The following is a 16,994-nucleotide window of genomic DNA, read 5'->3' as shown; positions in this document are numbered from 1 at the left end:
TTGGTGGAGTTTTGCATTGAATTTGTCGCAAGAGTAGCAGAAATCAAGTTTTGGAACATTCTGGTTTTCTGGTCCAGACCAGAGTCACGGTGGTCCGGACCAGCGAGACAGTTTTGTGCAAGAACAACTTCTTATTTTTTTGTCCGGACCAGAGTCACTGTGGTCTGTTTTTTGCGTGTTTGTTATTCTGTTTCGATTTTTTGGTCCTCTATTATAAATAGAGGTCCTAGGGCTGCTAGGGTTATGATTCTCTTTTGTTCATCTGTTAGGGTTCCACCAAGGGTTTGTGTCTCCTTTTTGGGTTTCACAAGAGATTTGTTCTTAGATATCTGTTTGGTGCTTCATTGAGAGTCACGGGTATAGCCGGCTCTTTGTTTCTCTTCCGTTTATAGTGAATCATCTGGTTCTTTTCCCCGTGGAATTCGTTCTTTTTTTGTGCTCGAGCGGAACCACGTATGTCTTTGTGTTCTTGTTTATCGCTTGTTGATTTGTTCTATTCTCAATTTCGTATTCGGCACAACAGGTGTAAGCATCACAAGTGCTGTGCTTCTTCATCTTCTTTTTTTTTTTTTTTAATCCGCTTCATATTTTGTGAGTACAACCTCAATGAATTACTAGATATTACTTTTCAAATTAACGAAAAAAAAGATAAGAAAGAAATAAGAAAAAAAGTTCTAATTAATCATTGTATTCCCACAAAAATGTCACTCTCTTTTCATTTGACTATCCTTCAAAAGGGAGATACATATTTGCAATTTCAATCTCATTTGACTCTTGTTTCACTCACAAGTTGAAGGAACCTTAGAACTTATTAGTACAAGTTACAACAACTTCTAAAAAGTCATTTCCTTTGCCTAATTTCGTGTGGTTCACCATGCATCATCCATTTCCTTCTTTTTTTTCCTGATGAAGCTGACCAATGTAAAGTAGATATAGTCGCTCATCTGGTCATTTACTAGGTAGTTAGTGAGCCTAGCTCCAATGACAACAATTTAAGAAAAAACAAAGAATAGAGGGTACGTCCAAATAGTCTACTCTTTGAAATTCACATTTGAGACTCCGTTAAAAGAAATTTCAAACATGAATCTGAATAAATGGGTTCTCAATAATTTTTCGCCGTGATAAGTGTGGCTCCAATTAATCTAGTATTAATCATTACGGGTGTGTGTGGAGTTTCGATAGTACCAAAACCTATCATGTGAAAATGGGGCTATCTGCATGCTTATTTCAGGAAATCATGGGTACTTTTGTAAATTCACACCTGATCTACCCATGCCTACCCTGTATTGTAGTAAAAACCACTGCATCCCCCCCTCCCCACTCCTCGGCTTCACATGCGCTCTCACTGGTACAACAAAGACAAAAACTTCATTGGATTTGGGTTTTTCACATACCTCCAACCCCTCCCTCCCTCCCTCTCTCTCTCTCTCTCTCTCTCTCTCTCTCTCTCCCCTCACATTATTTTCTCTGGCTGTACACAATCCTCAACTGGATATCATCCCATCATCTTCATCTCCTTCTTCTCTGCAAATCAAATCCAACCGTTCAATTTCAAAACCCAACTGCTCACCCTCTTTGTTCTTATCCCTGCCTCACTAATCCCTTTCCTATACGTACAGATTGTACCGTATTTCTCTCATATTATCTTGTACTCTGCTCTGTCCTCCGTTTTTTCCCCTGTTTTTTTTTATTCATGGCTCAAATCCATCAAAACAACACTGCAAGCGCCACAACTGAAATCAGGAGAGAGGAAATCCAAGCCGCCATTGCAAAGGCAGTGGAGCTCAGAGCCATCCACGCTTCTCTGGTTCGAGGGAGCAGTCCTTCGAATTTCAGATACCCATCTCCTTCCCCTGTTCCGCACCACCATACTCCTCAGTTCTCTGCCCATGATTACCCTGTTTTTACACCAGTGAGTTCTCTCTTCTTTCCTACCACTTTTTTCAATTCTTTTTGCATTTTTTTTTTGTTGTGATTTTCTTGGAATTCTATTTATGGGTTTTGGATGTTGATTGAAGTGAAGCTTTCTTTAGTCATTTATTGCAATTATTACGTGTTTCCCATTTCTGGTAGCAATCATGACCATTGCTGCCTTTCATTCTGTCATTCATGGTTTTGTTTTAGACTTTTAAGGTTTCTTTAAGCTGTGCTTGAACTGGGAGGAATAATTGATCATGAAAATAAGGAGATGGTAGGAAAACTACCTACTCCAATTTTTAAAGGTTTGGCTAAACTTATTTATTACGAGGCGTTTTTCTTTCTTATTTTTTATTAATTTTTTAGAATAACATATTCATCCTTTTTTGATAAAAAAGAAGAAGAAGATATTCATTTTTTTTTTTTTTAGGGAATTGATAATGTCAAAACTCTTTTTGTTTCTGTCAAAACATTTTTTGTTCCTGTCAAAATTCATTCATTGCATGACTTAATTGCTCTCCACTACATTACTTACTTTACGGAAATATCCTTTAAAATCTCATATGTGCAATGCGTTTTCCAGTTCCACGTTTCAAGCAAAAATGCAAGGATTCATGAGCAAATTCTAGAACTAATTTTAGAAGAGGAGCAAACAAAAATTATCATCAAGCAAAAATGCAATTCACGAGCAAAACTAGAGGTAATTTGAGAAGAGACGTAAACAAAAATAATCCTTTAGATTTGAAGGCATTTTTTTTTATAGTAAGTGAAGTAGTGAAGGGCAATTAAATCATACAATAAATGAGTTTTGACAGGAACAAAAATGATTTTGACATTAACAGCTCCTTTTTTTTAACATATTCATTCTCAACCATTGTTTTTGAGAAGATAAAAAAGCCAAAAAAAACTTAGCCCTCCCTCTCTTTCTATCCGAAGGATGGAAGGGCAGAGAAGCCTTTTTTTTTTTTCAACCCGCGGCAGAGAGGCCTTTGGTATCCCCTCCGGTCAAGAATTGGGGGTTCTAACGAGTACCAAAAAAAAAAAAATTAATACACAGAAATATATACCATGATTCTTCTGTCTATTAATAATTGCATGCATTGCGTGATGGCTCATGTACCGATGTACGGCATTATTCGAATTTGATCATAGAATAAATTCTCTTCCAGAGGAATTCTATAACTAAACAAAATAAATTAAAATCTGTATTTTTCAAATAGACAAAAATAATCCTAACCATCCCACCTTTGTTTGGTGTCAGTTTTGAGATAGAAATGCTTTATAGGTTTGCGTATTTTTTCATCTTTAGTCAATGTTTTGAACATTTTAACTAAATTTTAGATTTTCGAATAGAAATACGTTATATACATTCAAAAAGTATAAAAATTTAATTTAAAAAATCACTAAAAACGAAAAAACAAAAATGACGAAACAGTAAAAAATTTTGAAGAAAATATTTCTGTGATGAAAACCATATTTCTGTGATGGGATCCAAACAAAAAGTCGCATGCCTTGTGAATTCTGCCTATTTTGGAGAGAGTATTTCTTATGTTTTTGGGTGGTCCTTTTCTTTCACCCCATAAATCCCTTAACAAATCCTCCAAAAATCACAGATCCTTGTGAATTCTTCCTTAGCTGTTGCTAGATTATTATGTATTTCATTTACGGATCAGTGTCTCAAGACTCTAATTAAATTTAAGCTTGGAAATTTATTTTCATATTTTCTTCTTTCAAAAAACACTTTTTATTATTTGATTAAAAGTCACAGAAGAGATTCCTTACCCCCCACTTTACTCAAAACATTTGTCCTTACACATTGCTTGCTTGCTTGCATGGTAAGGTTCCAAGGCAAAGCCATTGACTCACACTTCAAATTTTCCTCATTTTCAACGATTATTGTGTTCCTTATCCTTCACATTTTTTAGGTCCCGTCCAGTTGCACGGAAGGATGAGAAAATCAACCGCCTTACAACTTTCTTTGTGTTCAGTTACCAAGAAAATTGTGGGGCCCATAACCTTCAACTTTCTCAATAAGTAACATTTTCCTGCAAAATACATCATGCTAATTATAAAACGAAAGAATTTCAGGTTTTTTGCAAAATTCTTTATCAAGAGAGCACGCTTGAAAATAAATTTTCTTTTCTTTCGATTCACGTCACTTCACTCCACTTTTCTTTAGAATACATTTCTCATATAACATTCTCGACAACTGAACAGTGAGGATATATAAATTTGCAACCATGTGAGGGATTCTCTTATTTTGGTTAAGTTCACTGACAAGAATTTAATTTTTGAAAACAGAGTTACGAAGAAGAGCCATTACCAGGGTATCAACAAATGCAATATTTAGACAATCAAAGTAGTGTATCAGAATTTTGGGAAGAGTATGGTCTTGGGGGATCAGGAAATGGAAATGAAACCATGATGATAACAGATTACAAAAACATTGCAAATGCATCTTCAAGGAAAGGAATCCTCCCCTCTGAATTACCCAAACTAGACTCCCATGTCTGTCCAGCTGAAGACCAAAAATTTGTCACCAGTACTAGGACCACTTCCCTGCTTAGGAAATCGCCCGGAAACGATTTCCACAAGCCAAGCAGGAGGAAAAGCATGGGTGATTTCAAATCTGTTTCCTCCTGCAATAAGTGTAATCCTGCAGTTATAAGTAGTGGAACTGAAAATCCCACCAGGAACAACAGCAAGAATTCCAATATCGTGGTTCCACTGACGGATTCGCATTCTTCTCTCCATTCGCAGCCAAAGAGCCGCGGGCTGAGTCTTTCTTGGTTGTTTCCGAGGATCAAGAAAAAGCACAAGAACGTGAGTTCTTCGCCAAACAGGACGGAATCCGAGGAGGTTTCCCACGTTATGGGAGCAACGTCGATTGAGACGTTGAAGAGAGAGCTCATGGAAGCGAAGGAGAGCCGGGATAAAGCCCTGAAGGAGGTTGGAGAGATGAAATCTTCACTGGGAGAGCTCAAAGGGAAGTTGGAGTACCTGGAAACATATTGCGAAGAACTGAAAAAGGCTTTGAGACAAGCAGTAGTACAACGGAAAACAAACGATTCCCAAGTTCCGGAGATGCTTGGCAGCCTTCCGAAGAGAGGGAAACCCGTTTCCGTTGAGGGGGACGTGGAAAATCCGATGCCCGTTAGCGAGGAAGCAATGGTGGAGGGATTCTTGCAGGTGGTATCCGAGGCGAGGTTATCGGTGAAACAATTTTGCAAAACCCTGGTTTCCCAGATTGGAGAGACTGATAGTACTTTGATGGAGAACATAGATTACCTTCTTCAACCCTACAAACTGTCTCTGAATTCGAAGTACTCAAGGGCAGTTTTGTATCATTTGGAGGCAATCATAAACCAATCACTTTACCAAGATTTCGAAAACCCCGTGTTTCAGAAGAACGGTTCGCCCAAGCTCTTAGACCCGAATCAAGATCGCCAAGCGAAGTTCTCTTCGTTTGTTTCCCTCCGGAACCTAAGCTGGAACGAAGTGCTGAGGAAAGGAACCAAATACTACAGTGAAGAGTTCAGCAAGTTTTGCGATCAGAAAATGAGTTGCATCATCACTACTCTGAATTGGACAAGGCCTTGGCCTGAGCAGCTGCTCCAGTCATTCTTTGTGGCTGCAAAATGCATCTGGTTGCTCCATCTGCTTGCTTTCTCGTTCGGTCCGCCTCTGGGAATCCTCAGGGTTGAAGAAAACAGAAGTTTTGATCCTCATTTCATGGAGGATATTTTCGTCGATCGACAAAGATCGCGCGGTCCGAGCCGGGTGAAGATTATGGTAATGCCGGGGTTTTATGTAGAGGACAGGGTCCTTAGGTGTAAGGTTCTTTGCAGGTACAAATCTGTGGCCTGAGTCAATTTTTTTTCCCTCTGTACTTTCCTTTGTCTTTGGGCTAATGTAGATTGGTAACCATTCATGTTGTTGTATCCATTGCTCGAGCAAAGCTAGCGCTTACCTTAGCTCAGTCCCTTTGTGGTGTTAATTTTATGTTTCATATTGTTTTCTTCAATTTGCTTAATGAAGTCGGCTGGTACGTACCTTCGGGGATTGGATAAAGCTTTGCAACGACATCGTATCGTGTTCTATGTGGAATTGATAGTCTCACACATCAAACCCCATGAGTCTAATATCGGAGGTCGGTATGATTTCAGAATCCATAGGAGAGGTCAATGACATCAGGCGATTTTAGTGCAATTTTAAAAACTAGTACTAGGAATGTAATTGAATTTATCAATAAGGCGCGACGATCCCAAAGTGAAGGGCTTTAAGTTGAGTTTGGGATGACATTTACAAATAGCCATATCATTCTTTTCTTGTGGAGCATTGTACTATACATAAACTTGTAAAATCATTATAGTCTTTGGTAAATGTAGAGACTAGATACTTCGTCTAATTACAAGCGGCAGAAGAATATAAATATCGGAATTATGTCAAACGAAATATAAGCCCACAATCACACTATACCCATTTGATGGCCCCTCAAGTGGCCAAATAGTCAAACAATAACCTCATTCAAATAATCAATCTTTCCTTTTGATACGGATTAAAATCATTATCTCCCTCATTAAAGTGTACTGGCCAACTGTGCAAACTCAGGTTGGTTGTTGGTTGTTGGTTGTAGAGACTAGTCAAAAGGTGATAAAAACTGGGCAGATAAAAATTGATGGAAGGTGAAGTCAAGATTTTCTTTAATTTTTTGCTCGGCAAGTCAAGATTGGAGATTGACTTATTCACGGAGGGTCGTGCTTCCCTTATTCACGGAGCCGTGCGATATCGGTCATCTGTTTCAGCTTTTGACGATTTGGATTTAAATGAAACTTTTTTAGAGAAGAGTTTAAGTATCTCCTAGAGAAATTTCATTTGAATCTGGACCGTCCAAAGTCGAAACGGATAGACGTGCGCGATTCACATCCATAAATAACTATCCATAGAAGCTTCATTAAAAAGATGGGAGGCTTAATTATCCATCCTCAAATCTCATCCAACTTAAGTATTCATCCTCTATTTTTTGAACAGTTATGATTTCATCCCTGTTTTTTTTATACCAAAAGTGCCCCTAATACACACACACACACACACACACACACACACCAGAAAATGAGACCAAAACATAATCTTTCCCATCCCGTCCCACGATTTCCGTTCAAGTCCTAAAATTATGGATCCCAAAAATTCGGGTGAGATTATATATAAGTAAGCATCTCTCTCTCTCTCTCTCTCTCTCTCTCTCTCTCTCTCCAAAGTCCTTCATAAACAGCCGCCGCCATTCACACGTCCTCCGGTGGGTGGCGATCCACTCGTCGTCCGACATCTTCCGCTCTATCGCCGACGTTTCCCTCCTCCCTCTCGCCAATCAATCATCCTCCGTCATCATCAATGAAGCCAATAGAAATCTCCCTTCGGTACCGTTGCTGTCAACTGATTCCCTCCTCCCTTTCGCCAATCAATCATCTTCTATCGTCAATAAAGTTTAACGGAGAAGTGGGCGTTATCATTGTCGCCGGAGCAAATCTTCAAGATGTAGTGATTTGAAGTTTTTTTTTTTGTTTATATGGTTTGGGTATTCATGGTTTATTAACTATGAATCGGTGATTGAATATTCATGTTTTTTTTTCTCGTCTTGTTCGTTGATTTTTTTTATTTATGGCTTGTTTGGATATTCTTATCATGATTATTAATGAAGGTTTCCATGACGATACACAGATTGAATGGTTTTTTTGTTTATTTGAACCATTTACCATGGAATATTTGTTCGAATCATGGGATATTAATCGTGTCCACGTAGTAATTGTCATGGTAATTTAACCATGTAATGTTATGGTAATTTAACTATGTAACGGTTTGAATATGTCATGTTATATATATTTTTACGGTAATTTAGCCATATTCCATGTAATAAGATCAATGAAAAATATGACTTTCTGTTATCTGGTTGGCTAACTCGAAGAATGAAGAAAAAATGCAAATATATGGTCAATTTATCATATTATATTCCTAAAAATAAGTAATCAATCATATTGAAATTTACCAAATCCCATTGAATTAGGAAAAAATCCAATCCAATCCCACTAAATTAGGAAAGCAATATAACATTGAATTAGGAAAATAATCCAATCCAATCCTACTAAATTGGAAAAATAATCAAATCCAATTCTACTAAATTAGAAAAGCAATATAATATAATATATGTATATCATAGTAAAAAGGGTAAGAAAGGTAATTCACACACTAAAAGGATGAAAACATAAGTATGAAAAAATGGCGGAATGAATTCTTACATGACATGGATAAAGAAGATGAATATTTAAATATTCCTAAAAAGATATTCTTTGAAATTGTCTTTCCCCAAACTTTATTGACCATCTTACAAATCAACCACCAACCCACTTTCGCAGAGGCAGGGCCACCATCAAAATTGCTGATGGATCCAATGGTCTAAAAAAAACTTATGCTTTAGTCTACCATACTGCCCTTCACCAGCTAAACAAACCAGCAATATACTCAAACCATATTGTTGTGCAAACTGTCGAAGACAAACTATATACAATATATCACTGGTACAGTGTGCAAACCATCACAATGTATATACAACAAAAACTTCTGTTGAACATTACATTAAACAAATAAAGAAAAAAAAGCTTTCCAATATCGAGAGGCGGGTAGTCAGTGTCTTAAAGCTACCGAAGGAGTAAGCAGATAATTAAGAACTCTGATTAACCTAGATCACAACTATACATAACCATGTTTCTGCACAATGAAAGGTCTAAAGAACCTGTGTAGGATCGAAGTTGTCCATCGAGATGCCTGAAAATGAAATACAGAAAAAACCAGATTTTTGTAGAAGCTCTGAAAGGTAGAAACCAAGGCATCCTATAACATTGACAGTCATATTTCATGACGTTTCTTGAGTTTTTGACCTAAAATGTAAGCTTTGATACTTCTGAATATTCCAAGGTATTTCACATCACGTGAAATTTTACCTCAGTTCCCTTTCCACCCCTCCACAATTAACAGGAGATCAATCAACTAGGATCTTTGCAACTGTGATGTAGTTAACCACGAATAAGATGAATCTTGATTCATACATGCAAGAGCAAATCACGGTAGGAATTTCCAAGCTAACTTGTTTCCTCAACATGAATGTCCTAAAAGCTCTGTACAGCAGCATGGTAACTGTTTCTACTTCCTAGAGAGAGAGAGAGAGAGAGAGAGAGAGAGAGAATACAGACATATGTTCGTCAAAACTTCCTCCAATAGAATAAGCAAAATTATAAATCCAAAATGCCAATATGCGTTTCGACACTCTCTTGCAATTTTACTAATAGCATACTGGCTGTGTGTATAAGATTGTTATGTAAAATGTCTAGCAAATTTTGCCTGGGATGAAAGCATTAATAGAGAGAAACAAGAAGATTGTTAACAAAAAAATCAGGACCCTTCTGAACTTCCAGAGTCACTCCACCAAAAGCTGACAGAAAGACTTTTTGTAAGAGATCGAACATAATGCCACCATTTTGGAGGGATATAAAGCATTTCACCTTCCTCTAAAATGCAGTCCATGAATTCCAGGTCATGCACCTTTGGAAACTTGTTCACATCCATGCTGTCCAGATCAACCTTAAAGCCACCAAAAAAGAACCAAAATCAGAGAATCAAGGTGTGGACACCATACGAATAGAGCACTAGTTGAAGCTTTTACCATCTAGAGAACAGAAGGAAACTATGAAAAGGCAGTCTCAGGAAATTCTGCCCGACTTAGAATGCAGTCCATAAAACCAAGAATTTAACTGATTGGGAAACCAATGGAATAGGAACCGAAAAAGCAAGATGAGAAATCAGAAACCCACAAAGGACAGTAAGACCAGGGTTCCCAATAGATGTACTCATACAACATTCAGTCCCTCTTCGTGTTTGTTAGCCGAATAAACCCTGAGCGTCTCTAAACAACCAATATCCTCATTAAATTCTGACCACACCCCGAACCCTTCCCCCTCCATTAGCATAGACACCAGACTACCAGAGTATAGAATTGCATCACAAAACCTAAGGAGCTTGAAAGCTAGTAGGATTCTTCTATTCTCATTTCACATGCTAGTGTAATAAAGTCACATTGATTCTACCAACTACCTAAGTCTACAATGGACATGGTTCGACTCTTACTAGCTGCAAGTTTTTTGCCTTTCAAAGAAATAAAGTCACATCAATTGATTGGGACACAAGGCCCAGTTTGGTTATACAAACGAGAGAGAGAGAGAGAGAGAGAGAGAGAGAGAGAGAGAGAGAGAGAGAGAGAGAGAGTTGAATTTCAGAAGACACGATGGAGGAAGAAATCCAGGGTCGAGTGGCTAAATGTAGAGAAGTCCATGGAGAGAATTGTGATAGAAGAACTCATCCAAATGGCCTTGTGTTTACTTTGAACCTGAAAGGATACGTGGATGTGCTGGAAATGAAGTTTCCACCAGAGGAGTATCTACTGGTATAAATTATTGTAACAGGGACAAGACACCAGATCAGATTGATAATATCTCTCTTTTGGTATCCTACTTGTGGATAAGGGCAACAATCAGCATGCATCAACTTCAAGAGTTTGGCATTCCTGAGATCAGTCCATTGGTTCTTCCATTGCCACTAGCAAATATTCAACAAAATTTATGCTATGATGACGACAAACAGTTCGACAAAAAAAATAAACGTGCAGTGATCTACAGAAGCCTAAATAAGCCACGAATAAAAAAGGGAGAAAAAACTCATGCGCACATATCTGCATACTAATTTAAGGATTTGGCACCAACAATTATAGGTGACAAGCACAACAAACAACTCGATTGCAAGATCCATGTCATTTTTAAAGTTACTCTACAGTTCTTGATTCTATCCTCATTTCTTCACGATGATAATACAAATATACAATATGAACCTGCTACCGGACATGCACCATGAAATCATGTCAAATCAACATTCAGATACCCAGGGTAAGCACATGAGGTATTTTACTATATCATCCAGACGATGATGCACAAGCATAGCAAGTACACCAAACCGTAGTTAGAGAAAACAAGCATGTATAGCAATAGAGTTTGAGTTCCTCTCTTATTGAGAGCGTTTCAGTAACTAATAGCAACTTCCTAGAAGTGGTTTGAACCTAATGCAGGGTTCACGAGCACAGATACCTGGCTGGAATTTTTGAGCATGGATTCATTGTATGGGTAAAGTTCCTCTGACAGTGTAGCACGGTAAAGCCTTACATATTTTCTGCCAACAACCTGAAACAAAGAGGCAAAACTTCTCAACTTATGTAATAAACACAACGCTGTATGTTGTATTACCGGAATGGAAAATCCACAAAGAAGTTTCGCTTGTAAATTTGGTGATATGCCAGAGCAGAAAAAGTGAGCCAACAAATGTATCTATTGCATGTAAAGGAAAAGCACAAATTCTAACCAACATGCGAGCACCCGAAGCAAAATAACAAGATAAATAGATAAGTAATCATTTTGAAAGCAAAAACAACAGAGGTCAAGAAGGCCACTCATACTGAAGGTTGGAACTTGGAATTGTTAAAGAACGTCAGCAACGCATAATATTGAGTTATTAGAAAATTAGTATGAAGTACCTGAGCAAGTATATTATGGTGAGGATCGTGGTGCAATGGTGTTACTGTACCAGCAGGACCAAACCAAGCATTAAGTGATTTGAGCTCCCCGCCACCAGTAAAACAGTAATCAGGTATAAGTATGTCCTTTCGTAGCTCTTCTATCTGCCATTCAAAGATCAAATCAACGACTAGAAGCTTTAACACGAGTCCAATATTATATGCTACATTTCCATCATATAGCGTCATCGTAAAAGGTTAAGCATGCCTGATCAAACAATGGATGCTGAGCTAAATATGTTGGACCAGCAGGACTACAGTCATTAGACTGGATCCTCTCAAGAAACTGGGAAAACGTGATTAGTTCTTGTTTCCACTCTGAGCATAAATAGTTCCTCCCAACCTGCAAAATGTTTTCAACTTTACCAGTTTTAAGATCACAAAGTCATTCAACTGCATAGAATACTTTCTGTTAACTGACAAGGGGTATTCCTCTTGTAGGCTATATATTCAGTTAGCCTCTTTTTTCAATTCAAGCTGATTTACCCAAAAAAAATCAGAACGTACAGCTTCTAAATCACTCATACCGGCATTAAGAGGAATCATAAAAGGAACAATGGGTTAGATACATGTGCGCTAAGAGATGTTACGTTCGCAACAAAAAGTAAACATCTTATCCATGTAGGGAATTGGTTGCAACGTGGGGGAGAAAAGATACAAAGGGAGGTTTTTACTTTTTACGGGGAAACCATGATCCATTACACTTCTATGCAGAAAAGCTTGAATGCATACAAGAACTTCAAATATGAATGAGTAATTTCAGAATTTCAGAAATCTAACTTGTGAATATATGCAGAATGGATAGGGTATAAGCACTTGAATTCTAGGATCTACTTCACAAATGCCATTCATTTCAGTTTATATGTGGCACAGCATTACAGCACTGTTTAAGAAGATGTAAACCCCATCAAGGGGGAAACTCTCCCCCTACTCAGAAGCCCTTGTCTAGTTGGTGATCGCTAATAACTTATAAAGTCAGGAATCATGATTGCGAATACTTCCCTGACTAAATACAAGTTTTATTGAATTTTGACATCGTGCAAGCTACAGAATTGAGAATGAGATCAGTACAACCATTCTTAAGCTGAGCTTTATCAACAAAAATCTTTCTTGCAGGCTCAACAATATTGGGATTTATACATCTTAGAGTTATTGATGCAAAAGGAGACCTTTACAATTACGCGGTTCATGTCATACTAGTATACTACTCATGTAGAGAGTGAATAAGTGGGTTCACCTTCATATCTTCCATCACAAGACAATTTGGTGGATATGAGATTTTAAAGTGGCTTTTTACTGCAGCTTGAGATGCTTTGACCTTTGATCAGAGAAAAAAGGCCAGGCACTTACCCTCAATATGGTGTTGAAGGATCCAACAATAAATTCCAAGGGAGACTCAAATAACTCTCCAATCTTTGAACTCTCCAATTAAGGCCAACTTACGCAAAAGTCATAATTTACGACTGTTTTTTGCATAATCCAACGAGAAAGCTCGAATTCCACAAGCTATATGTCCCCTAGTTTATACCGCCCTTTAGGGTCCTCTATTTTGGATAGTAATCCAATGGGCTGGTTCATATTAACACTATCAAAAAAGGTGAGACCATATTAAACAAGAAGGCTTTTATTGCTTAATTTATGCCTCAACTTCTTGAACGACATTTTGTCAATCCCGGGGCACAAAACTTCTTAAAAACATAACGATAGAGCACAAAGTTGACAAACAAATGATGCTCGCCTTTCAGCTACCACAGCTCAGCCAGACAGGTTCTTTACGATTTCTCTTCGCAGAATGGTTTTCATCACAGGGGATAACAAAGTCAATATGTAGATATAAGATCTCCTCTCTTTTTTTGGAGAACGTTTTTTGTTCCGCTGCCAGGATCTAGATATATCCAGATCTCCTTAAAATGCAAAAATAGTTTTCAGAACAAAGCTAATAGTAAATTACTAATCAAGGACTGAAATCCAGAATGATATAGAGAGGTCATTTCTACGGAAATAGTTTTGACTAACAAAACTCTGCCAAAAACGAGAAAAATAATCACCTCAACTGGAACAGTGCGATAACCAGCAATCCTTTTAAGGTAATCCATGTCATTCCACTTTGTCCTAGCTGGCCAATGAGCCATACATTCACTGATTACAACAGGACAACCTGACAAGAAATAGTCACACAGGAATTCCTCCATGGATAAAGCAGATCGTTTGCTAACAATGTTAGAAGACAGTGAATTCATGGGCAAAGCCGGAAGCACCTACATATACAATGTAACGATGCACAAGTCACTATCTGTCCCCTTCTGTATGGATATCATTCAAAACGTTCTCAAGGAAACATATCAATTAAAGAGTAGAACATTAAATGCAAATGATATTTCCAAGATGAGGATAGCGCACCATAGGTCAGTAACACTGAAATTTTAAAACAGGTAATTCAGGAATTTCCAAGGTTGGTCTCAGCTTTGCAAAATAATCATATGAAGTTTATTTTCATTTCATAGTGCCAACTTCAAAGGTAAAATCTGCACAAGGACATAGCGTAGGGAACCAAAAAGACTCCAGGTAACATAATTCCACGGTCTAGGCAATGGCTCCAAAGTTTGTTAGTATGATGGCCAACCTTCATGCATAAGGACAAAAGTCCACCTAAATAACCATTCATACCAGAGCAAACTTCCATCAACTAACAAACATGTGGAACAAGGAAAACATAAAAACATGTTTGCAATTAATGGTCATGCCTAGCCAAAGAAATCCACCATAAAAACATGTTCTACATTGCCCAGAAATCTTTCATTTCAATGAATCCCGTACGATGTGGAACAAGGAGGAATTAGTGTGAAGACACATGATATTGATTCATTTTGTATATTTGGTTTTATTTAGGCATGCATTCTGTATCTTCAAATCGATTAATAGAGTTTATATGGCTGTGTCCGTTGTGTTAAAATGTAACTCGAATTGAATCTCCTTCATGGGATTCTCAGAGATTAGGTTACCTTCCTTGGTGACTTCATGTCAGGTAGAAGCCCTTAGCAGATAGGGATCCTCAATGCAAACTCAAAGGCAATAACTCATCGAGTTAATTAATAAAATATGCCTCCAAATATATGCTTCTTAACATATCTAGGTTCCTTTTTCCTTTCTTTGTAATTGTAGGGCCACATTTTTCAAGGGACTTATCAAGTTGCCATGTTCGTTTTTTCTTAGGGTCCATCAAGCAAAAAAAAGGTCCTCTCTTTTCAACCGAGGTAACATGGTATTGTGGCAACTTATATGATCGAGGAAACTTTTAGTTTTGATCCAGCATGCAAATTTGATCCAAGTGCGCGTATACATTCAAAACAAAAAAAAACGAACTGAACGGAACCGATTCCTGTCAGATAGGTTACGGTCTGTTTTGGTTGCAAATTTCGCTGTTTGGCTCGGGTTTGAAAAACCCGGGCCAAACCAATCCGGTGCCATTCCTAGATATGGGCCGGAAATGCTCTTAGACCTAACAATAAATCCTTGGTTAATTTCTAAGGAGTAAACGGACCCCACCTCCGCGTCGTTAAATTCTCGAGGAACAACCCGACATTTTGCTTCCGCCCCTTGGTCGGAAACCGTAACCGCGGTCGCCTTGGCCGTCGCCTTGTCGATCGCCGACTCCAAATCCTTCCTCAGAGCCAACCCTCCCATAATCAGTCCCATGTCCAGGACCCTAATGGCCTCACTAAACTCGCCGGCGGCGTAACTGAACCCGGCCACGCGGAGGCACGCCATCGAGTAGGCGTCCCTCCAGATTGGGAGCACGGAGTGCCAGGGGCCGGAGTGGAGCTGCTCCCACGCCACCTCGCGAGCCGCCTCCGCCGCGCGGAGGTCTCCGGCGGCGGCGAGGGTTGACATGCCGACGTAGGCGTAGCCGCCTTGTTCGGAGATCTCGTGGAGGATATTTGGGCCTTGTGCGTCCAGTAGCGGGGTTGATAGGGTGCCGGGGGCGGGGGCGGCGGATGAGGCGGTGGACATTGGCGGTGGTCGCGAGGAGAAGGTTCTGTGCTGTGCTGTGAGTTTTTTCTAATAACGCGTCGCAGTGCAACAACACTGGTAGTGGTGGGTATATTAATATCGGAAGATATTTATGTCCGACACCGACGTCGAAAGAAGACAAGAAATATCTCACCAGCCAAAGGGATACTCTTACGCAGCAGCAGGTAAAGGGGGATACTTGCAGATATTTTCCGATATGAAAGAGAGAGTACAAAACATAAATAAGCCAATTTTTGTTTTGTTTTTATTCATAAAAAAATTAATTTCAATAATTTGAAAAAAATAAGCCATTTAACAGCAGAATGAGACATAATGGTTCCAATTGACATTTTAAAAGATTAGAGATTCCATTGGTATAGACATACCAACACATACCCCGAGTACAATTCATTTTTGAGTCCGTTTTGGATCCAAAAAAATGATTTAAGCCGTTACTTTTGTTTAAAATATTTTGTTCAGGGTTCCTGTAAAAAATAAGCTAAATTGGATATCGGTAGAGACGTTTACGATGTATCCAACTTTGTCCCAGAATTCAAGCTAGAATTCTGAAGAAAGATGGATGTATCGCAAACACCCTTGACGATATCCGGTTTAGTAGATTTTTTTGCAGAGATCTTAAATAAAGTATTTTAAACAAAATTAGCGGACTGAATTACTTTTTTTTTTGACCCAAAACGGGCCCAAAATTGATTTGCACACGATGGTACAAATAAAAAAAATTTGTAACTTTATCATTTCTGTAAAAAGATTGTCCCATTTTGAAATTAGATGGGCAATAGTGGATGGTTTTCCTCTTTAACCCTTCCATTTTTAAATTTGTAGCAGTACTAGTAAAATAAGATAAAAACAATAATTGAAGGGCAATGTGAGAAAAGCATTTTTTTTTTTGTTTTTCAATCGATGAGAAAAACAAGTTTAAAAAAGTGCAATAATGATATCCCCTTATTTAGTTAGAATTTTCAAAAGGAACCATTAAATAGAAACATAAGGAGTAAATTTTACATAGTTTGTACCATTTGGGGTTTTGTTAGAACAAGTCCCACGCTGGTTGAAAGTCATTTTCATAATTTGACAAATTGGACACTAAAAAGTGATCTGGTCTCAAATTATGAAACTGCCTCTCTAGTGATTAGTTTTAGGGCGCTGCTATTCGCAGCCCTCTATTTACTCCCATAGCCCGTTAAAAATTTTCAATTATACTCGACAGTTAGTTACCGAAATTGAGATATTTTTTCAGCATCCAATTACCGAAATATAATATTTTTTTCAACAGATGTTTACCGAAAATGCATGTTCGGCTGTTGTTTACCGAAAGTTGAACATATTTTCGACATGTAGTTACCGAAATATAATCTTGTTTTCAACAGCAATTTACCAA

The 16,994-nt window shown here is 38.2% G+C and overlaps 2 protein-coding genes and 1 long non-coding RNA gene across 12 annotated transcripts; 1 reads left to right on the top strand and 2 right to left on the bottom strand.

Annotated features, from left to right (window-relative positions):
- Window positions 1–1,370: 1,370 nt before the first annotated feature.
- Window positions 1,371–1,577, bottom strand: LOC131336158 (uncharacterized). Its single transcript, XR_009202755.1, has 2 exons — window positions 1,458–1,577; window positions 1,371–1,425 (listed from the first exon to the last, which is right to left on the bottom strand). It is a non-coding gene; the product is annotated as an uncharacterized LOC131336158 (long non-coding RNA).
- Window positions 1,578–1,693: 116 nt separating this feature from the next.
- On the top strand, window positions 1,694–5,896 carry LOC131336098 (IRK-interacting protein-like). Its single transcript, XM_058371764.1, has 2 exons — window positions 1,694–1,912; window positions 4,219–5,896. The coding sequence occupies exons 1-2, from the start codon at window positions 1,694–1,696 to the stop codon at window positions 5,782–5,784; spliced, it is 1,785 nt and encodes a 594-aa protein (XP_058227747.1). The 3' UTR covers window positions 5,785–5,896.
- Window positions 5,897–8,326: 2,430 nt separating this feature from the next.
- LOC131336116 (lysine-specific demethylase JMJ30) lies at window positions 8,327–15,775 on the bottom strand. Of its 10 annotated transcripts, none has more exons than XM_058371819.1 (8): window positions 15,131–15,771; window positions 13,633–13,842; window positions 11,793–11,927; window positions 11,546–11,689; window positions 11,103–11,195; window positions 10,247–10,351; window positions 9,471–9,549; window positions 8,327–8,412 (listed from the first exon to the last, which is right to left on the bottom strand). In XM_058371819.1, exons 1-8 carry the CDS (start codon window positions 15,593–15,595, stop codon window positions 8,342–8,344), a joined length of 1,302 nt encoding a protein of 433 aa, XP_058227802.1. In that variant the 5' UTR covers window positions 15,596–15,771; the 3' UTR covers window positions 8,327–8,341. The 10 variants fall into 10 exon arrangements, with proteins under 10 accessions (XP_058227802.1, XP_058227846.1, XP_058227811.1 ...); XM_058371828.1 differs by lacking the exon at window positions 8,327–8,412 and adding an exon at window positions 8,491–8,736 and having other exon boundaries at window positions 15,131–15,770; XM_058371811.1 differs by lacking the exon at window positions 8,327–8,412 and adding an exon at window positions 9,165–9,400.
- Window positions 15,776–16,994: the final 1,219 nt, after the last annotated feature.

Source organism: Rhododendron vialii, chromosome 1a, assembly GCF_030253575.1.
Source record: "Rhododendron vialii isolate Sample 1 chromosome 1a, ASM3025357v1".
Classification (NCBI taxonomy): Eukaryota; Viridiplantae; Streptophyta; class Magnoliopsida; order Ericales; family Ericaceae; genus Rhododendron; species Rhododendron vialii.
This window is presented reverse-complemented; position numbering and strand designations above follow the sequence as displayed.

What these genes read in the sequence shown, in the direction of transcription:
- LOC131336098 (XM_058371764.1), top strand. Translation starts at nt 1,694, where the DNA reads ATGGCTCAAATCCATCAAAACAACACTGCAAGCGCCACAACTGAAATC. An exon ending in ATTACCCTGTTTTTACACCA is followed by an intron (nt 1,913 to 4,218) that starts GTGAGTTCTCTC and finishes TTTTGAAAACAG; the next exon opens with AGTTACGAAGAAGAGCCATT.
- LOC131336116 (XM_058371801.1), bottom strand. Translation starts at nt 15,595, where the DNA reads ATGTCCACCGCCTCATCCGCCGCCCCCGCCCCCGGCACCCTATCAACC. An exon ending in AGCATCCATTGTTTGATCAG is followed by an intron (nt 11,690 to 11,792) that starts GCATGCTTAACC and finishes TTTGAATGGCAG; the next exon opens with ATAGAAGAGCTACGAAAGGA. An exon ending in TGCTCAAAAATTCCAGCCAG is followed by an intron (nt 10,352 to 11,102) that starts GTATCTGTGCTC and finishes GTATCCTTTCAG; the next exon opens with GTTCAAAGTAAACACAAGGC.